We start from the raw sequence: 22,623 nt of genomic DNA on the forward strand, positions 1-22,623 counted from the left end.
ATTCTGAACCTATATGCTGTATGAAATTGAAATGTCTGAAAACTTAGTGATCTGTACTTTTTTCATGTTGGAGAGTGGATTTAAGTTTTTAAAAATTACTATAATCCATCATTGCACAGTCATCCTCAGTCATTTATTGCCCTGCAGTTGATATGGAACCATGTATCCCCCAGTTTATTCTGAGTGTAATCACTACTGCAGTTGTATTTTGCTATACCGTTTTGAATACCAGCTGGCTGGGTTTGGAATCAGTAGAGAAATCCATAAAGGAAGTTAAATATGCACATATATATATATATATATTAAAAAAAATTAGAAAAAACACAAATAAAAGGATGGCTTTTGAGAGCTGATGGATTGGTACTGTTTTGTTATTATCGTCAGTTAAACTGTCTGTTAATGAAATCAATAACTTGTGAATTGCTTACCCTCACAGCCCCAGTCAGACTTGCTAGAACTGATTCAGGTCATGATCGTTGTGTTTGGCGAGGAACCTCCAGTCTTTTCTCGGCCTACTGCTTCATCAATCTACCCACCATACCAGGCAACATGCCCACCAACTAGTAAGCGATCATGGCTACTAATTTCTACAAATACTCGTATTGATATTCCGAAGCATATTGTTGCTCTGCATAGTTGTTAACAAATGATGTATTCTACTCTAGAATGACTTTCTATATTGCTGGCTAATGAATTCACCTGTGCTGTACTTGACCTTTTTGAACTATGTTGGAAGAATGCGTGTGTGTTTGACTTTTGGAAGGGAGGGAAAAATCAGGTTTGTATTTAAAAAAAACAACAACAAAAAAACCCCACAGACACACATACCCAAGCCCCTCAAAACAACCAGTAACCTGTCAACATTCAGACATAACCTTAAAAAGAGATTATTCAGATAACTGTACCTTAATTTTTTTATTCTGATAATGCAAGTCCATCTGTTAAGTTTCCTGCAACCATTGATTTCATAAGCAAAAACATACTGCTTGTGTTTTCTATGCCCACACTCCTGTGTTTTGCTGGGTTTTTTTTTTTAATAATTGCTGGCGGAATATGAAAAAAAACCTGCCTTGTGATTTTTTCATTCTTCTATGTTGATTTGGTACTCTGACTTAGTACTCATTCTTATTTTCTCGCAAAAATTCTCAAGACTTTAAAAAAAAGTCTTTTATTTATTTAAACTTCTGGAGGCATCTTATTTTAAAGACTGGGGATAGGTGGGCGGGGGAAAAAGGGGAAGTGGGAAACAGAAAAACCTAGAAATTCTTCCAAAAGGAGACTCTGCATTGGGTGGGAAAAAAACCTGAGTAGAGTAGACCTACTCAAGCTAAAGACTGGGGCAGGAGGAGAGCGGGAGCAGATTAGCTACAGGTTGTTTAATGATAGTATAACAGTTCTGCATTAATTTAGTGGTATAGTAGTTGTATTTGGGGTTATATATTTTTGCTGTATTTTTAAGGCTGTGTCTGTTTTCTATTAAAATACAGCTTTCATCAGATCATAGCATTACATCTGAAAAGCTGAAGTACTATTCATTACAATTTCCAGCAGAAACCATTTTTAACAAGGTCTTAGGTTCTTAACATGTGAGAAAAGGGGTAGCAAACATAAATGGGACTGTTAGAGATAGTTGGCTAAAGGTAAGTATTTGGGACTTCTTAGCTTGTCCAGCACTAGCCTACCTGTAAGAGCACTGGATGATTCTACTGTTCTGATTTTCCAAGAACAGCGGGTGTCAGAAGTATAGTTTTAGTAGAGACTGTGATCTGTATTGTGCTTTAAGGAAGGACCATCAGTTGAAACGCACTTGACTACTCTTGTGGTCACTCAATGCTAGCATAGGTGAAGTAATTTTAGTGGAAATGTTTCAGGATTTTCACACTGTTAATAGCTACTTAGCATAGTCAGTTTTTCCTTATTTTACAGACATCAGGTCTGGGGGTTTTTTAAGTTCTGGATACACCGTTTAAGAAGAAATGAAGCCCTTTTTTAAAAAAATGAGTAATTTGAAAGCATTCAAGGATGAAAATAGCTCGGCTCTTTTAAAAGAAAAAAGCTATTTGATGTAATATTCCTAAAATTACTAGAAATGTGAAATACAGATATTCAAACCATAATTTTTATAATAGAATTGTCACATTTCCAAGAAGAAACTTAAAATTGCTGGGACTGTTAAAGCCTTTAGGCATTTGTATGTGCTGATAAAAATTTTTTCAAGTGTAACTTCTAAACGGCAGAAATTACTGGATAAGAACATGATGGGATTGTTAAACAGCTAATTAACTGTTGTGAAGTCTAGCTATTCTGAAGGTACTTAAATGATACACTCGTTATTTAGTGAGTAGGGAACAATGGCTACATTGGAAAGGTTATTTTCTTTTTTCAGCTATTATATAAAAAATGGAGACAGCTCTTCAGGTGTGTCATCTTTAATAACATGCCCTTTTTTTGAATTCCCTACCTGCAGATACTTTTTCTTATGTATCCACATTTTCCGTAGTGCAACTACTCGTTGTGGATTTTTAAATCAATATCCATTTTTATCTATGCAGTGGTTAGTTTAAAATAATGATTAAGACAAAAATAAATACGCAGTGACAGGTGTTCTAGCCAGTTATTCTAAGGAATGTGTACTTGGCTTCAATTACAGTTCTCATACTCCCCCTCCAAACAAAAGACCCTTGAAAATATTTTAACCGAAGTTGATAGGTAGAGGTGTAGAATCTTCAGAAATGCAGAATCTGCCTGCGTTTTGTGAAAATGTGCTTGGATACAGAAAGGAAATTCTAACTGGTCAATACATGGAGGGAAGGTCCGCTGCAGTTTAGTCCTTTACGTGTTTTGAGGGGAAACAGCTGCCTTGGTCAGTTGGCACAGAGATAGCTCACAACAAACATGGGCATGTATCCCTCTTGCCAAGCTGCTCAAGAGCAGCATGGAAACGTCTGGGAGTGTTGTGAGAAGTGATGGTGTTAGAGGATGCAGGGTACACGTTATCGGGGGTTTGGGGCAATAAAATGACTTCTCTTACTCTTGTTCCATTGTGTTATACTGTATTCATTGTTCAATGATATTTTGAAAAGCATCTAACTGCAGCATAAGTACATCTCACTAGTGTGTTCTTAATATATATTAAAATCTGAAAAGTAAAAATATACAAAATCATTATTTTATTTAGCTTCCTATGTGCCGGGCATTCCAGGTGGAATATCTACCTATCCAGCAGGAAGCACTCCAAACCCGAGGTAAGAACCCCTTTAAACCATCATCATTTACATAATAGTTTCACTGAATAGTATCTAGTCTTAGTTGTATTTTCTTATGGTATATTTGTTGTATAATTATCGTGTTAGCAGGTTTGGGTTTTTTTAGAAGTGAGGAGTGAGTTCTTGTCAATAGCCAAAAGAAAGTTTGAGAAAGATTTAGCTTTCTTAGTGTTGCTTGCTTCAAATACAATATATTTGGGTGATAAATACATTTTGAAAATTATTACCTAACTCCCAGATGTTATCTTGCTTTGCTCATATATTGGATTAGTTTTTATAAGGTTGATATGTTTACGATATAGAAAGAAATGTTTCCCTACAAGTTGAGGGTTTTTATTAGTAGCGTTAGTATTGTTTGGGGTAATTAGCAACTCAAAACATCGAACAAAACAGTTGCTGGATTAATACAAACCTGGACTCCAGGACAAATGTGGACTAAATTCAGAGCACGCCGAAATAATTTGAAGGGCACAAAATGATTTTAAAAGCTTTTCATTAATACAAAACAAGACTTTCTCTTTAAGTATGTTATATCATAGTTTGGAATAAAGCTTTTCCAGAAGACTTGCAGTTCTGTCTTAGCAAATAGTAAGATGCTGACTGCTGCCTCCTAGTGTGTACCTACATTTTTTCACATCGTAATTAAATCTTTTTATTATTAATATCCTTATGTCCTGATTTTGTCTTAGGAGCATATGAGGAGTTGCTGTAGTAGATAACATTTTGATTTAAAAAAAAAAAAATAATTGAAACCCTGTAAGCATTAGGAAGGTGGGGTGTTATGTTTTAAGAATTGAAAAATGGGGATTTTGGTTAAGTTCTTAGGGCAAGTTTTTTCCTCCTAAATGCGTTTATTTAAAGTGCTCTTAATGTTTGTACAAAAATGAGTAATAGAAGAACTATTTTTAAAATAATACAAATAATGAATGAACAGAAAGGTTTTAAGAATGTTAAATTTGCAATTATCTGGAGAGGCACAGAATATGCTTATTTTATATTTTGCCTGTTTTCTTGGACCATTTTGTTTACTTACAGCCATGGTTAATACTCTGCTGTATGCAGGTGTTTGTCAGGCTAGTACTGACTAATTTGAGTCCTTGTTTCAGTTGACAGTAAATGTATTTTAGAAAGGTATTGTAGACTGTCATGTTATGTGTCATCTCACAGTTGTTTCAGTGAACAAATGAACACTTTTGCTTTCCTTCATCCTTCAGAGCAGGGCTGAGAATTTCTGGAGGAGTTTCATCTTGCGACCATATTTTGCACATTTTTAGGTTGCATAAAGCGGTTCAGCAGTCATCTTGTTAACTATTCTCATATTAAAAAATATTAAATTGAAATTGCTGTTTGTGACTTTGTAGCTAGAATAATTTATTTTGGAAACTTTTGGGGTTTTGTATGGCAAGTTAGAAATTGCATGGCAAGATTAAGAGTTTGAAGAGAATTTGGAATGATCCAAATGCTTGACCAGGCAATAACTAGATAGGGTTTTAGATAAAATGGTGTCGTCTTAAATCATACCAGAAATACAAATTGTGAAAGATGTTAATGTGAACAGGAAAAGAGAAAAAGTATAACTTGGCCTGCAATTTAAACATTTTATTATGTAAACAAATGTTTAACATGGTGACATAAAGATAATATACATGGATGATATTTTACAAATAGTTACATAACATTAGTATATCTTTTTGTCAAAGCAGCTACCCAAACTATCCTTATGCGGGTGGTGTTCCATTTCCAGCAACCACTAGTGTTCAGTACTACCCTTCTCAGCCTCCTGTGACTACTGTTGGTGAGTAGCTTTGAAAGGATTTCTCTGAAGTGAAGCTTCCCTCTGTAACTGACATGTAAAGAAAGAAAATGGAAAAAGAAATGTTTTGTTCTTAATCTGACCTTCCAAAGTATTGATCTTCAATTAAAAAAGTGATTCAAAGGAAGAGTAAAATACATTTTATGTCCTTCGCCTTATATTTTATTCAGTCAGAAACTTGATAAATTCCTGGGTTTGTGCAATGCATTGTGTGTGCGCTCTATAAATATTTTGAAGAACACTGCATGTAACTACCTTAAGTTTTTTCCTCACCCTTTAACTGTAGGTGACTTGATTGCATTGCTCTGTTCGTGGTTTATAAAAATGCTTTTGTCCTCATTTAATCATCTACTGGACTCGCTTTATTTTCTCTTTACTTATACTTACTTTATTCCAAAAATCGTAGCTATCTAAAGCAGAGGTTTCCAATGTGCTTGGAATGAGCTTCATTTTTACCGAGTTTCTTCTCCAGCCTCTTCTCTGTTGCTTCTTAATGGTCCCTACTTGTTACTTCCTTCTTTCTTCCCTTCAGCAGCAAGATCTAGGGTATTAATGTGTATCTTTTCCCAGTCTGCTGCTCTGTGGCCCTGTGCTGGCAAAATACACTAGCTTGGTTTCCACTCAGCACCTCACTTTTAGTGCATGTGTAACAGATTGGGAACCAGTGATAAAGATCATCTCTCAAGTTAAGTAGGAAGTTGGTGCAGTAACTTTCCAATTGGATGATGGTCCTTTTGGAGCAGTTATATGGTAAAGACGTAGACTCTTTTATGACCTTGTTGAGAGTATCAATCATTTGTAGTCTCTTGCACCATAATTTAAAAGTGCATTCATAGGTTCTTCGTTTAATGTGTGAACTCTCAGTTATTTATACGCACTCTTCCCTCCAGAACTGTGTGTATTTTGAAATTTTCATTCACACAAATGGGTACAAAGCAAGTTCACAGCTTGGCAAAGGAAGATAGATGCTTCTACTTTACTCTTAAAATATTTGAGGAGTTGTTCTGTTGTTACAGAATTTGGAAACAACAATAAGTTGTATGTTGTGTTCTTCTTGTGCCTGATCCCATCCTTTGTGTCCATGTTCTTCCAGCCTGCTGAATTAGAAAAGTCTTTTCTGAGAGTTGTTGGCCGTTTTGGTGGTCATCTCCACTCTGAGGTGACGTGTGTCTACCATGCACACTGCAAGAAAGCCGCTGTCCCACTTAAGTAGCTCAAACAGTACTCAGTGTTGGGGGGCTGTAGTTGAGTCCTTGAGAATTGATGGTCTCCACTGGCTCTCATGTAGGGAGGTGATAACCTTTCTAGGGAACATCGGCTTTCTGCAGCATCTTTCTCAAACAGATCCAGTTTTCCTTTTATGTAGTAGAGAGTTAATTTAAAATACAGATATGTCCTATTTCATTTCTTTCCCTCATTTTCATCCCCAGTGAAGATGAACAGAGGTGGAATATCTGTCAGATATCACAGAAGGCTCTTCAAGTCCTGAGTTAGATCATCTGATACCATGTTGTAATGCCAGATTTTGTAGTGGCAATTTAACATTAGACTGATTCATTTAATGCAGCTAGGTAAAAGTCATACACCTGTTACACATGGTTTATCCCTTGTGCTGAATGAAATGCAAACATGTCTCTCTATTCATCCACTGTGTTTACAGTAGTGTTCGGGTTTTTTACAGTACAGTATTGTTTTTTTTTTCTTTCAGCTGCAGATGTTTATTTCCTATACAGATTCATAGAATCATAGAATCATTAAGGCTTTCCAGCCACTCTTCCCCTGTTTGGCTATGGTTCATTGTGATAGTTTATTTAGGAGCATATCAGGTGCTACAGCTTTAGAGTTTTGTGTGGGTGGTGGTGGTGTGTTTCCTATAGTGAGCTTAGTTTGAATTGAATAAAAATACTCATTCCAAGTAGCTTAAGCTTTTAATAATAGCTGGTTTTTCAAATAGTTCTTCAGGCTTTTTCTTTCTGTTCAATCATCTGCCATTAATTACCTTTCTGATGCAGTTACTAGTTTGATGATTCTGTAAGGTCACTTCTGAAACCAGACTCTGCCTGGTAAAGGTTAAGGGTTTCGGTGCTCTGTGGATTTAATGGCTATGTGCCATAAAATCTTCCCCAAGCTGGGCTAATTATGGAAGTGACAGAAAATGCTAAGAGTTCATGCTCTTTAAGAAGATATGTAAAATCTAATTGAGCTGTATTAAAATGATCCTTTATATGTTCAAAGACCTCTTTCCTATCTGTTAGCACATCTATGTGAACTTTCATTGTGTTAGGTGTATTGTGATTTTATTTTTATTCCTCTGTCCTACTTTACGGTTAAAGTGAGCCTTGTATAAAATCTCCCAGAGTGAGGGGTATCAGGGGAAAAAAAAAGTAGAGCTGATGGCTGGTTCTGACTTTGTGTTAGAGAATAATTCATTATGTAAAGTAAACATGTAAAGAAATCATGCTAATACTATTCTTGAAGTGGAACCGGACCTTTTTGTTTTGATTTGGAACATGCATATTTACAACTGTCTGCCTTAAAGAGGAAGTCCTAAACAGTGAATAAACACTTTGTTCCAAATAGTTTGACTAACTTGGTTTATGTTTTACTTCTCGATGTAGAAAGTACTGTTCTTCTCTGCTTTTCATAAGAAGCAGCAATGATGAATTCCTGGGTTTGTGTGTATGGTGCCATTTGCCAGCTTCTGTTGCTGATTCTAATAGATAGTTAACCAAATATTGAAAATGGTCTTGTTGACTGGCAACAGGGTGAATTGCTTAAGCCAGAACTGTAAATCAGATCAAGTGTTGGGACATTTATACTTTCATAATGCTACCTTTGTACCAGTTGATTAATAATTAAATCTCTTTTTTTCCAGTACTAATTAGCTTATTTTTTAAAAATTACACATATTCTGGTGCAATTTGTATGTAAGTAAAGTGCTCGCAATAGTAATTATCAAAATCTGATGTTTTCTTAATTTTAGAAGAATTTGGTGGATTAGTAAGCACAATGTGCATCTTCCCATAGTTCCTCTCATGTCATTTGCATAGCTTTATTCTTCCAGATATCTGGCTTGGTGTAGGTTTTGTGGACAGGAATAGAGTAAAAGGCTTAGGGAAGAGATACGAATTTATGCAGTCTTGTTCTGTTAGCAGCAGAAGTCCAAAAAGTCCTCTGGATGTTTTAAGGATTCTGAGGTGTGCAGGCTTGTCAACAACAGTTTGCATTTGTTAGTATAACAATACCAACAGACATGTTGAACAGATTTATTTTTTTTTTTTTAAATTATGATGAGACCCTAACAGAAAATTGTTAATTTTTCCATTCAGATGCTTTGTTTCTGATGGCAGAGTTTATATTTTTAAACTGTGTTCTGGATTGTTGCTGATTATCACGAAGATATCCAGTCTACCCCAAGAACACTGTAATGCTGAAAATATATTTATCATTGTTTATCTTAGTGTAATTTACTCTAAAAATACCAATCTTTGAACTAACTGTGTTTAAATGGCAAAATTGATGTATGGTTTTGAGTTGCTTGTTTGCTTTTGCTTCTTCTGAGGGCCTGTGATTATTAAGAAAGGTGAAGAGGTTGATTGGATTTCAGCTGACTTGAGACGCTTTTCTGAATCTTTGGGAAGGAAAAACGAAAGATATGCTAATGGTTTTGTCTTTAGCTATGTAAGATTCATGGGAGCCTTGATGAATATTTTTCACTTTTTAATTTTTTGAGATCTAGGGTACTGGGAGATACGATGTACGTAATGCTGTAACAGCTTCAGGGTTTTGATAACTGTGTCTCTGGATAAAAAGATACTCTGGTAAAATTTCTTTTTTCAAATTTTCTTTCCAGTTACAGAACTTCAAATCGCTCTACGTTTCATCCATAAAAGTTGGAAAGTTTAGGCACAAAACCTGCTATAATTCTTGCTTTATTAGTAGTTGTTAGAATCCAGTTGAAGTTTCTGATCTAAAAGGTGTGAGGCATAAGCACGGGGAAACTGAGACACTCCAATTTTTCTCATAGAAGAATGGTTGAAGTGGTTTGTGATAAATACGGATACAATTCTGCAACCAGTAGCCACTTTACATTCTCTAGAGCAATCCGAGTTTCCTGGTCTGCAGATACACAACACTTCCTGTGACAGACACAAAGGATTTACCTTTCTATTTAAAAAGGTGTTAGTGACAGACTCTTGAAATTAGGTAATCTCACTGAAAGGCTGATGTGCAAAAGCAATAGTAATACTCAGGCTTAAATGTGAAAGCCTCTAGTGCTTCAGAGGGAGAGGGACTAATGAAATATATTAGAGAATTTATTTTCTGCTATTGTATTTTCTAGTATTGCTGCATCAAAATGTGATTTAATAAACTGAAATTACAAGTTGTACCTAGCAACCAAAACAATCAAAAAAAGGTAGTAACCTCAGTTGTTGTAACTCAGTTACATAGCAGCCTCTGTTGCTGTTTAACTGTAACATCGATCACTTATAGAAGCTAGTTATATAATACTAGAACAATATTGGTTAGTAGTTTGTTTCACTACTACTAAAATCACTACTCTGAGTTTCTGGTCACAATGGACCAAGTGAAACTGGTAAATTAGTATACCTGCAATCAAATTGTATGTCATCATCTTTGTCTTACACTTAACCTAAAATAGCTATGCTTGCTTTTGTTAGAGTCAAATTGTATAACTAATTCCACAGAATCTCTGTATGCTTGACTAATACTCTTTATTCAACTAACATTAAAGAAGTATTTTATCCAGAGAGAAATTTTACAAGTTCTTCATGGGTGCCGTTACCTAATTTTATAAACGATGCTCCCCCCTATCCTGCTCCAATTACAGTACCACCCTGCAGAAGTTTTAAAAAAAGAAATGGTAGGCCCAGTGTAACACTGAACACATACCTAAAAGACTGCCATCTGATTTTAGTCTGCTAGAACATATCTATAAACCATATGCTAATACAATTGATTGGCATTTCTCTCTCTGCTTTATAATCTTTTAATAAATGTTGCTTGTTAAAGTAAGATTACCTCAATAACAAATGTTTTATGTTAATGCTGATTGTTTCACTGCCCTCCCATACCTGCCCTAGGGTGGCTGAATAATAATAGTTGTGAAACTAATTGGAAAGACTAGATCATATTGTAGCTTTTTAATCACTTGATACTGTCTGGTAATTTGTCACTTAAACAGACCCTGCTATTAGATCTTCGTAAATATAAAAGGGCAGCAGTTAAGGTCTTTTTCATTGAAATTATTTTTGTTAGCTGAATGTTCATCTATTTTATTAATCTTAAAAAAAAAAAAACGACTCCAACACAGTAATTGGCAAGCCTCAAGATAGAGTACCTATAGGCAAATTCACTGTCTCAAAGCCAGCCGTTACATTAATTGTGGTTGAATACATGTATCCATTAATTCCTATCGAGTTTACCAGCAACTTATTCTTCTTTTAAAGACTCAGACTAACAACATTTCTAGACTTCAGGGGAAGTGGCCAGCCCATTTTTAAATTAAAGGGAGATTGTGGATATGGGAATAGTAAAGTGAATGAATGGATGCGTACTCTTAAATTTACTTGTGTACATCTTAATGTGTTTTATCTCACTGTGGTCTCTTCACTGCTTCTGAAAATTATTATGGAAAACAGTTTCTTTTACTGTCTCATATTGCTAAATTACATACTGCAAGTTAGCCACTTTTTTTTCAGTCTGGCTTTATACTGAAGCCAGTGCAGAACAGAGTTAATTTTATACTTGTGAATTTTCTTGTGCAGGACCCAGTAGAGATGGAACTATCAGTGAGGATACCATTCGAGCTTCCCTTATTTCAGCAGTCAGTGATAAACTGAGATGGCGGATGAAAGAAGAAATGGATCGTGCACAAGCTGAACTCAATGCCTTGAAACGGACAGAAGAGGACCTGAAGAAAGGACACCAGAAACTGGAAGAGATGGTAACTCGCCTGGATCAAGAAGTGGTAAGCTGAGATGAAACACTGCTCTGTATCTGAATATTCCTAGTAGTAAACAGAAGCATGTAATTAATTCATTATTAAGCATGATAGAAATATCAAAGCTTCCAGTGTATTGCTTTTTAAATATATATTCTCTTTCCAAATTGAGGTGCATGTGTTCAGACTGAAGGAAGTCAGAAGTAGCAGTGACTGTAAGATGCACTGTCCTGCACGTATCTTACAAATGTCATTGTTCAGTAGTAGAGGAACAGTGTTATTTTTCTCCATCCTCCCTGTGAAAGATGTCAGTGGTGTGAGATTATTTCATAATTGTGTCTCAGTTTCTGGATAATAATGTGTAACAGCAGCACTGGAGAACATTTCAGTGTCTTAGTGCAGAGATGCTGATTTAAGTCACAGCCTCTTGTGTAACCTACAGACTTTTCCTTTCCCAGACAAGGGTCTCTCCTACTCAGTATGCTCAGAAACTCCTGCCGTTTTTCATTAAGGCCTGACATCTTCCGCTTAGTCCATCTGCTCCTTGTGTTACTGCTCGGGAGTAAGATGTGCCCACTTTAAATGTAGTGTGTAATTCTAGTCTTTTCCTATCTTGGAAAGAAAGGACATAATAGAACTGCAGATGTTTGATGCAAAGGCAAGAAGGATGATCCAGTGTATCAGACAGCTTCCATGTAAGACATGACTAAGTAAGCTAGGACTGCAGTCTGGAAAAAAGTGGGGACAGAGTGGAATATGATAATGGTCTGTACGGCTTTGAGTGATACAAGGGAAAATACAGTGGTATACAGTCTCTTCCAGTGTGTTAGCTCTGGGACAAAAATATCAGGAGGCAAATTCAAAAGTAGCAAAAGGAGGTACTTCTCGTATAGATGCAGTTAAATTATAGTTACCGTTAGTAGGTAAAGCCAGCGTATTTTGTTTCCTGTCAATACAGTTAAGTGTTTGTGTGATCCATGCTCAGCAAACTTGTATAGGAACTTACTCCAAAAGACACATTTCCGAAGAAAATAATTATTTTAGCTTTGCTTTTATTATCTTTAAATGGTTATTTTTTCCTTATGTGGCACCTTCAAAATACTTAAAGACTGTTAGCATGCCTTCTCTACAGTTATAAATTGGTAATGGATTGACATTATCTGAAACAGCCTTTACTTTTTTAAAATGAAAGAATCCGAAATCTATAGATTGGTAGCTCTTTCTTTTGTAAAAATCATAATAGAGATGAGTAGAGAAGTAAAGAATCAACTGGCATGTCTAAAAATCTTTCATCTTGACAGTTGTATCACAAGAAGACATTCAGCTCTTGAGACCTAAGAAATAAATAAACATCTTAATTGTTTTTAGGCTGAAGTTGACAAGAACATTGAACTTCTCAAGAAGAAGGATGAGGAGCTCAGTTCTGCCTTAGAGAAAATGGAAAATCAGTCAGAAAATAATGACATAGATGAAGTTATTATTCCTACGGCACCGCTTTACAAGCAGATCCTGAACTTATATGCAGAGGAAAATGCAATTGAAGACACCATCTTCTATCTTGGGGAAGCATTGAGACGTGGAGTGATAGATCTAGATGTCTTTTTAAAGGTAAGTTTCCCAAGATGTTTTTAAGATGTACATTTTAAATGTGTTTAAATACTTCAAACTCTTTTGTTCAGCTTGTTAATGTTAGTGATTTCTTCACTGAAGAGGATCCTGTAAGAACATGAATACTTGTATGTTGAAACGTAAGTTTTAAAAGAGGAATTTCAGAATTAAGATAAAAGACCAATTTTAAAAGCATTATAGCTATGAAGTCATTTATCATTAGACGAGTGCAACAGTGTCAACATAAGCTTTCCATTGGGCTTGCATCCTTATTCTGGAGAAACTAACTTTAAGGGTGATTGGAGTATTCAGACAGCTTTTCACTTGCAGTCTATGGATGGCTCTGCTGAGGCAGCCAGTGGAGTGTTAGAATCGTAGGGGAAAAAAAAGCTAATTTTGTATCTCTAGCAGAGACCTTCTTAGACAATTTGTTCCCTTTCTTTGCTGTCCTTAACGCTGAAAGTTTTCATAATATCTGATCTAATAACCTTCCTTTATTTTGAACTTATGTGCATGGTGATGGCAGATTAACTAGAAACAGATCTGTTGTTATTTTGAAAAGATTTAAACCACTTTTTAACATGGAATAAAACTACACAAAATATATGTCAGAGTAATTAATGTTGCCATTGGATCTGGAAGGATTAGCGTGCAGAAGTGTTAATAGTCTGTACTGAGGCCACTGCGTAACAAGAGTTACCAGTCCTTCCTTTTTCTAACAGTTGAGGTTCCCCCCAAGTTACCACTTAAGCTTTGCTTTTAACATCTAGTGTACAATTGCACTACGTAGAGACGTATTATTTCCTTCTTATGTAGCTTGCAAGTTCTGTTTATCTACTGTTAAAAGAACTGTTCTCTGCCCCATGGGAAGTGCATTAGTCTGACTTCACCTTTGGAGTACATATTACTACTTTTCTCTTTGATAAGAGTATGTGCAGAGTTAGTAATTAAAATCACAAAAAATATACTGTAGTGATTGCATTTGGTAGCCATCTGCAAGTCATTTTAAGCCAAGAAAATGCCATTTAGTAGACTAATGCATTTCATGTTTCCAAAAAACTAACATCCTGTTTGGGTCATAGAACGTGTCATGCTTTGAAAATTTGTATGGCAATACAATTAAGATTATATCAAAACTTTCCCAATAGCCAGCTGTTCTTATTCTTTCTTTCTGCAGCATGTACGTCTTCTGTCTCGCAAGCAGTTCCAGCTGAGGGCATTAATGCAGAAAGCAAGGAAGACTGCTGGACTCAGTGATCTCTACTAAATTCTCAGACTTTAACTGGGAAGTTAGATTTCCTCATGAAACAGCCATTCTCTTGGTATTTCTCTTAATCAGTAGGTGCCCAGAATAAGTTATTACATCATTCAAGTGTAAGATATTTTGAATCAATAATATATTTTCTTTTTGGTAAAGACTAGCTTTTATTAATGCACTTTCTATCTCCTGTAATCTTTGTGCTGGTGGACTTACGCTGAATAAAACTTGTGGCATATTTTCTTCCTCTACCGAACTGTGTACGATGCGATTTCTTTACAAACAGGCCTGGCTTATGCAGTGTCAGCTTAACCATACTTTCACTTCACTTCTGAGATTTGGAAGACATTTCAGTGTCCCAAACTGGAAAAATTCATGTTTCAGTTTAACTAACCTTTGTTATGACCAATGAAAGCTGGAAACTCAAAATTTCAAGGCCCTGCTGTTTGACCTAGCTGTTGGTGCCCAAGGATTGTTTTCTTGAAGTGAGCTTAGTAACTGTTACATTGACTTGCCTATTCTACCATCAGATCATGGTCATAGTGGAGTATACCTTATGGTGCCTTAAGAAGCACTGATGTATATTGCATTTTTTCCACTAGAAAATGCTAGGAAAAAGAAAGGCTGCTACGTTTGGTGTTGCACTACCTGCCAGGCAGAAAATGCCGCACACCAGAATGCCACAGGAAGCGTGGGTTCTGGCTGTGTTAGCTGGGACAGAGCTCGTATCGACAAGCCTGGTGGTTAAACACTGCACTGTCTGCAAAAGAGGGTACGGTGTACAGAGCATCTCCCAACTTGGAGTGCTGTAGGGATTCATGGTGCTGCTCGTCGCCTCTCAGCAGCATGCTGCTGTCCTCCCCCATTTGCTTTTGTAGGCTGCCTCAGCAAAGCTAGCTTGAAAACCAAAGTTTTGTGGTCTCGGCACAGTAAACCGGTGTTGCACAAAACTGAGCATTTGTCTTAAGGCTTTTCATGTTACCATTGGATCTAAAGAGATTGGAGTTCATACTAAAAAGCTGGGTGAGACTTCACGTAGTAAAAATTGTAAGTCCTGTGGATCTTCTGAAAGCTTTGAAAATGGCTTCATACCATTGTCCTCTCATCTGCATAAAACAGTATTGCTACGTGCTCTCTTTCCAGGTGCTGTTTTGGTCATGTGGATACAAGAGAAAGTGGTACAGTAGCTGCAGCTTTTCCTTTGTACTGAAGTTGCCTCACAAGCACTTTCAGCTTATTCTAAAATACTTTGTTCTGGGAAGCATCACCATATTAAAAATCTACCCTGGATTTAACTAGGTGATCTATTTCCATTCTTAAGCTACATGCTGTGTCCTAATGTTAGCAAAAGCTAAAAATAAGGCCTTTCCCTCTTCATTGTAATGAGGTATATTGTTTTAAAGTATTAATGATAGAGAAGATAGTTAGATAAGGAAGAATTAACTTACTATGGGCTTTGAGGAGTGTCCTGGTTTCGGTAGGGATAGAGTTAATTTCCTTTCTAGTAGCTGGTACAGTGTTTTGGATTTAGGATGAGAACAAAGTTGGTATCTCACCGATGTTTTAGTTGTCGCTAGGTAGTGCTTGCACTAGCCAAGGACTTTTTAGTTTTCCATGCTCTACTGACCGAGAAGGCTGGAGGTGCACAAGAAGCTGGGAGGGGGCACAGCCAAACTGGCCAAAGGGACATTCCATACCATGTGACGTCATGCTCAGTACATAAACTGGGGAAAGCTGGCCGGGGGGGCCGCTGCTCAGGGACTGGCTGGGCATCGGTCGGCGGGTGGTGAGCAATTGTACTGTGCATCACTTGTTTTGTATATTATTATTATCATATTATTATTATAATTTTATTTCAATTATTAAACTGTTTTTATCTTGCTTAGTTGCTGACTGAGGTTAAACCACAACAAGGAGGAACTTTGGTCATTGTTTCTACATATGGCTGCTATTCCAGAGGAGATGCTCTTCTGTGCTTGGCAGCAAGTTGACTTTTTATGGATGTCAGACACTTGATAGGGAGAGATTTCTTCCTACACGCATTTTTGTGTACAGGTAAGGAAGACACTTCCTTTGTTGCACTGTTTCTCCACTCCCCTAACATAATGTCCATCAGAGCCTGTTTCTTTGCATTAAGATGGGAATCAAGTTTAACTTCTGAGTACTTAAATGCTTCTGTCACTGTTTTTTCATTCCTACCTTGAGACTGACAGGAAGTTCACTACATAAATACCTGGAGCCTACAACAGAGTAACTCCACACATTAATATTATTACACAGGTGAGGTTTGAGTTAGTGTGACTGAAGAAATAAATTGATTTAGATAGGTGCAAGTAGAGCTGCACCCTATAAAGAAAAACAAGGAGACAGAAATAACAGTTTGTGGTTTATTTGGTGTTGGAGCTGGTACTACAGTTGGACAGTCATTGTCTTGTTGCATACAGAAACCTTTTTTAAACATGCTCAGGAGACAGATTTACAACTAGGCTGATATAGTACACAAAAATAAGGTTCTCTAAAAAAAAAAAGTATACACAAAAATTCCAAAGCAGTGTTAGGAAAATACATTTGGACCTACCAACAGTGAAATATTTAAGCTATTGAGCCAGCAGAGAAGGTTGGTCAATTGGCTTGACAATCCTCTAACTGCAAGAAAATAGTCTTTGGTTTCACATTGTGTAATAATTAGTTACTTATTGTTCTAAACCAACATTAAACAAGATGAGGCAAAGGGCTTTCTAGGCAGTGCTGCTTTGAATGCTGGATTTCTGTCACACCACTTCACTGTGCAAGACTGACTAGGTTATCTAGCACTGGCTAAGAACATGGGTGTCTGAACAGGAAAAACCCTAGAATAGTTTCCTAATGCTATCTTTAGGAAACTCATTTGTTCAGATCTGAGTTTTTTGTGTGTTCTAGTTGAGATACATACATTGAAAGATTTGACCTACTTGGAAAGTGCAACGTAAGACAAACCACTAAACCCGTTAAACTGCAAAGAGTGAACTGCTTGGGCAGATTTAAAACTGTAGTTCCTTCTGGATTCCCCAGAGTGTATCTGCACTCTTCCTTAATTTGTCCTCTTCCTCGGGTTTTAGGATCATCTTCACTACATCAGTGATGCCATTATTGCCCAGTACACAAGGAACACTTAGGAAGACATCTTCTTTTATTCCATGCATGCCCTGAAAAGTAGGTAAGGATAGTTAGGCTAGAATTTGTGTATGTCTATAAAATGTCCTATAGGGAAAACTCAATTAAATTTAGTTGAAATTAAACTAGAAAGTAATCGCTGTTCTTCAGAATTCCCAGTAAGACAAAAGTTAGCAAAAAGGGGCTGCTCACCTTAACAATTGTAGAGATCGGGTGCACTCTTCTCAAATTCTTCATAATAGTTTCAGCTAGATCTGCCACAGAAAGGCCAATAGCCCATGATGTGTACCCCTTCAGTTTGATGACCTCATAGGCACTGCAGTGACAAAGTTATTCATTAAAAAACAAGTACCATCAACTGAAATACTTAAAGTTTGTAAGAAGGGCTTTTGGAAATGTCTTAATCAATTTGGAGACATCAGAAGCTTGACTGATTTGCTGACAAGACTGAAATGAACTCAGCAGTGAAGAATTCTATTTGCATTTTACACTACTCCCCGCAGTTATACTGGAAACTTGTAAGTTAAAGCACTTCCCTAATTTAAAGTTAACTAACCATGAAAAATTAACTCTGCCAAATCTACATTACTCCTTTAAAATATTATTTCAAGTTCTATTATGTCTGAGTCTTGACATTTGTTTTGGGCTACTATGGTATTCATGAAACCAGATATGGATACTGCAGTTCAGAGGTGCTATAGCTCTTCATCATTTGTTCTCATGTCAAAAAAAAAAAAAAAATCAGTATTTACCTGTCCACCACCTGCTTATGGATCTCCTTCCAGTGTTCCTTGTCTGCATCAGTTCCCAAGTCTGGATAAATAGCCTTCAGGGAGACGCCAGCAACATTCACTCCACTCCAGACAGGTACTGAGAGTTGCACATAGATTAATTATCTCACAAGAAAACATAGTTTTGTCCTCAAATTAACAGTTAACGTAAGATCTAGTTGGATTAACCTGCAACACATCACTGATTTAGATATGACTTTAAATATAGTATGACCTATAAGGCCAATCTAAATTGCGGGCTGAGAACCTAGGAGCATATAAACATCTTTATGCATATCTGAATATACCTTTATTAAAGCAAAACACCTAGGCAACATGAACTGAAGTGACAGTAACTGTTTTTTGCAAAGGTTTGTCAAAACAAGAATTTATTCCAAATGAGTCCTCCCGAGTGTCAGCAGCAGACAGCACTGCTCTGGTGCTGCTAGAGAAAGTACAGGTTAAGGAAGGAGAAAGTTGCTCTTGCTCCTGTCCTCTAGACTTGCCTCTGCACTTCAATTCTTATATATAGTTCTTGAAGTAATCGAGAGATGCCAGTAAAGACAACTGAGTGACTACCAGTAGGTCTACTGCAGATCTTTGGGAGTCCCTTGCAGAGAACTTTACCCTCTTGCTTCTTCAGTTTGTTTTTTTTGAGAGTTATGGGAACAACTTAGCCTAGAAATTTTTAGCCTCCTCAGGTTACAGTAATGACCTTTTCCAAGCAGAGTAACTCAGGTCAAATATAGATCATCTAGGGTTACTCTATGCAGCAGAAGACTGAAGCAGGACTTGCATTCTTAAGGTGCTGCAGTGCAAAGGTTTTTGAGTAATGGTTTGCTGTAGCTTTTGGAGATGTTTCTTGCAAGCAAACTATCAGAAAAAGTTCTGTGTAACAGCCAGCCAGATTTCACCCTTACCACTGGAATCTCCGTGCTCTCCAACAATCCATCCGTGGCAGCTCAGAGGATGGATGCCCAGTCTTTCTCCCATGAGGTGGCGGAAACGGGCAGAGTCCAGATTGCAGCCACTACCAATAACACGGTGTTTAGGAAAGCCACTGATCTTCCAGGCCACATAGGTTAAAATATCCACTGTAAGCAGAACAGGGAAGGTAAGTGCCACTCATGAGCAGTTTGCTAACTAGGATATCTTCCGTTCATCTGTAAGGATTTTATCTGCATGCTAGTTACATGGAATACAGCATAAAGTAATGCCCATCGCCAGGCCCTGCAGTGCACTAACACAATGACTGTTTTAAAGGCAGAACTGAGAGGCTTTTTATGCTGCGCGTGCAATTATCAGTGCCCCTTACTGTGTCCTGTGCTAACAATCACTTCAAAGGCAACTGAAGACCCAAGTTGGAGGCAACTTGGTTTATTTCTCAGAGGACCAACTTGCTGAGTGTTGAGAGGGAAGATGACACTTCTTGCTATGTGGCATAAGTACTTTCTAGAAGCCTGTGCTTGGTCATATTAGTATACTAATGCCACCTTACTGAAGAAAACACTATTCTCTAAGCCAAATCCTCTTGTTAAGGCAACACAAGACAAACCTGGGTTTGAGACAATAAGCAGCTTGCAGTCAGGACTGTATTTAACAACATTGGGAATGATGAATTTGAAGATATTCACATTGCGCTGGACCAAGTTAAGGCGGCTCTCTCCTTCTTGCTGACGGGCACCAGCAGTGACAATGACCAGCTTGGAGTGTGCAGTCACACTGTAATCTGCAGACAAAAGGCTGTGTCAAACATAACCTCTTTCTACACATGGTTCAGAACAGGAGTTCTCAGTTCCTTTTAGTATTGCTATCTGAAATTCTCCTGGTAATTGTTACCCTAGACTTTGCTTCTATGGAAAGTTAAGTTTTCTTTTAAGACAGTGGTTCATTGCCACAAGTGGCAACCTTAAGGGCATGTCAAAACCTTAACATGTAGAATTGGGCAGTGGTATTACATACTTCTCAGGCATAGATGGGTATGGGGTAGCTGTTGGGATGGCAGCCAGTGCAAGTGCTGTGTAGAAAAGGAAGAAGGCTCTGCCCTCATAACCTACTACCTGTAGACACTGGAGCTGCGCATTAACCGAGGTATGAGATGGCTAGCATTTGCCCTAGTCGGGTTGCCACTAAAAAAAGCTGTCAGACATTTATGGCCAAGAAGTAAGCAGTAACACATTCAGGGGCTAACTGGCTGTGAAATAAAATTCTCAAAGGTGCAGGAGTACTTAAGAACTTCATCTTTCTATACTGAGCGATCAACTCTGGAACAGACCATTCCTAGTTGGACCAGCCTTAACAAGGTATATGAAACTGAATGTCAGCTGAGCATAAGTGAAGTGAGCTTTCCTCCTAACAATTAAGATGACAGGCTAAGTGCTAGACTTGGATGACCAGTTTGAGATCTGAAGTGGCTATCTCCATTTGGAAATAACGAGCACATTAGAGCCAACTACTTGCCTTTGCCAGAGACAATCTTTGGTGTTCTAAGGAAGAGGCTGCCATGCTGGAGATCAAGCATCTCTCCTCTGAGCTTGTCCTCCACAACATCAACCAGGGCAAGTTCATCAGCTAAGTCCTACAAGAGACCAAGGTTAAATAGTAATTTTATTGCCTCTTTTGACCAAAGTACCCAATTTGTAAACTGTGAAGTTACAATCCTTTTAAAAGCTGTCATCTATTTAAGCAATTTTGCTCATCTGTATCACTTTACATGTTCCCAAGCAGAGTACTTTAATTAGTCTCCTGGGTTATCCCCTTCATTGAGTTAGTTTTGTACTTTTCATATCTACATTCTGTGTGGAATAGTTGTACAATTTAGCCTGATAATGATGAATAATTTAATAGCTGTTCATAAACAACCTATTTTACAGTTAAGAAAAGCAAGCCTGATGTTAAAACACAGCATTTTCAATATAATAATGCAATGCAGAGGAGAAGTCATTCAGAGTGTCTAGGACCACTTTTTCCAGTCCACACTGCAATGAAGTATTCTATCACACTCTCTGCTTCAGACAAAATGACGCCTCAGTTCTCAGAAGGGATTCTGGAAGTCGTTCAAAGGTAAATGCAGCTCTTAAGTCAAAATGATACATAGAGCATGTTCTGTCTGATACTGGGATAAATGTGATTTACATGAACTACAGCTATTTGTTCTCTGTCAATAGCTTGAAGATTGCTGCTTCATTTCAGGCCCAAAGAAAAGAATGGACAACAAAAAGTTCATCTTGTGTGCTAGCCCAATTAGTCTAATAAGGGAGATTACTTTTTGCCCCCCTTTTAGGCCTCAGGTAGTCACAACTGTGCTGCTTCATCCCAAGCTTGACACTTACCTTCATCAAGATGCTGATAGCACAGGCCATTCCAACTGCACCCACACCAACCACGCTGATCTTATTGTGGGCATGACTCTGCTCCTGTTTGTGGACATTGTGGATGAGCTGATCCTTGAGAGACATGGTGCACTGCTGCAAGGAAAGCAACAGGTTATTTCTCCAGGCTTTGGAGCTTTTACTGACACCAGAGTATTTGTATCAAGCAAGACGGACTTTATTCCAGGATGATAAGAAAATGGATATAAATCACATGCCTAAACCATCTGGCAGTACTGCCTGTATGCAGCAAAATGATTAAAAAACTTAATTATTGATGACAATGCACTGTCTAAGCTCGCTAAAGCTTTCCCTCAAATACAGCCTGAGAACCATTGATTCTATAGCTGGGTGGCACTCCAGCAGCATTAGTAGAATGTTCTAAATGATCATCCATGTTACATTTAGGTAAAGGAAGCCATTTTAGTACTTCTAAGCACAGCATGGTCTGGCAATCTCCATTCTACTGCCCTGAAAAACTGGTACTCTGTGCCCTGAAGCCTTTCCAGAGCTGAAGTTGTACAACACTTAGGCAAGCCCTTCTTAAGCACAGTGTGATCCTCAAAGTCAACATTATGGTTTTGTTTTAAAATGAAACTGCATAGTTTTGAATTAAGATGTCTAGAGTCTGGTGTTACTATCTCTCCCACCCTCTATTTTTTTAGCTACCAGCATGGCAGCCTGGTTATATGGGTTCTAATCTGACAGCCACAGGTGTACTGAAATGCCACAATGATGATGGAATATTACGCTTTCACCCCAGGGTCCCTGCAGAAGCCGACACTATGCTTTCCCCGGTGGTGCTGCACTGGCAGCAGCACAGCTTCTGCCTCGCCTGAAGAGCCCGAGGCAGGGGCAGCCTCGCAGATGGATGCAAGTACAGACACAACGTGATTCTACAGTTAGTGCTGAACAGGCGGCAACTCGTTCGGAGCAGGAAAGGCCAGGCAGCGTTGGCAGAGCAGGTAAGGACTGTGAGTTTGGGGGGGAGGGGGGGGGACAGGATGGGACAGGAAGCCAGCAGTGCCCACATTTAGCAAAAGTTAACCAAGATACGTCAGTCTTCATTTGCAGAAGTCTCCTGAAGCGTGGCCCAGTATAATGCACACTCTCTCCATGTGCCAAGTTCTCCCTTTGCACTGTAAGAACTTTAATGCGCAGGGCTGGTGAGGAGCACCCGCTCAAGCATTTCTCAGTTACACTCGATACTCAAAATTTTTGGTTTTAGAGTGCTGTTCCCCTGAAAGAAGCAGGTTTGGGGTGAGCCAGTAGCCGAGGTGGTATATTAATGCTCTACTTCAAACGCAGCCCCGAGCCCATCCTCACAGCCCTTTGCAAGGTCACTCCCAGCACCCTTCCCAACACGCAGGCCCCTGGGGCCACACGCACTTTAGTGAATTCACGCAGGCTAAAGGCTAA

The 22,623-nt window shown here is 38.0% G+C and overlaps 2 protein-coding genes across 2 annotated transcripts in view; one reads left to right on the forward strand and one right to left on the reverse strand.

The window, feature by feature from the left end:
- The window catches only part of LOC103906729 (ubiquitin-conjugating enzyme E2 variant 3), a 34,985-nt gene extending 20,823 nt beyond the window's left edge, over positions 1–14,162 (forward strand). Inside the window, exons 15-20 of the mRNA XM_009288760.2 lie at positions 437–563; positions 3,179–3,245; positions 4,970–5,061; positions 10,869–11,071; positions 12,413–12,652; positions 13,830–14,162. The gene's annotated coding sequence lies outside the window, so the exon portion shown is untranslated. The remainder of the gene's footprint in view (positions 1–436; positions 564–3,178; positions 3,246–4,969; positions 5,062–10,868; positions 11,072–12,412; positions 12,653–13,829) is intronic.
- A 2,121-nt stretch (positions 14,163–16,283) lies between these two features.
- Positions 16,284–21,301, reverse strand: LDHA (lactate dehydrogenase A). The gene is made up of 7 exons (XM_009288761.2): positions 21,166–21,301; positions 20,294–20,411; positions 19,389–19,562; positions 18,754–18,927; positions 17,816–17,933; positions 17,256–17,379; positions 16,284–17,095 (listed from the first exon to the last, which is right to left on the reverse strand). Exons 1-7 carry the CDS (start codon positions 21,289–21,291, stop codon positions 16,931–16,933), a joined length of 999 nt encoding a protein of 332 aa, XP_009287036.1. The 5' UTR covers positions 21,292–21,301; the 3' UTR covers positions 16,284–16,930.
- Positions 21,302–22,623: the final 1,322 nt, after the last annotated feature.

This window comes from Aptenodytes forsteri, unplaced genomic scaffold (genome assembly GCF_000699145.1).
Source record: "Aptenodytes forsteri isolate BGI_AS27 unplaced genomic scaffold, ASM69914v1 Scaffold8, whole genome shotgun sequence".
In the NCBI taxonomy this organism is placed as follows: domain Eukaryota; kingdom Metazoa; phylum Chordata; class Aves; order Sphenisciformes; family Spheniscidae; genus Aptenodytes; species Aptenodytes forsteri.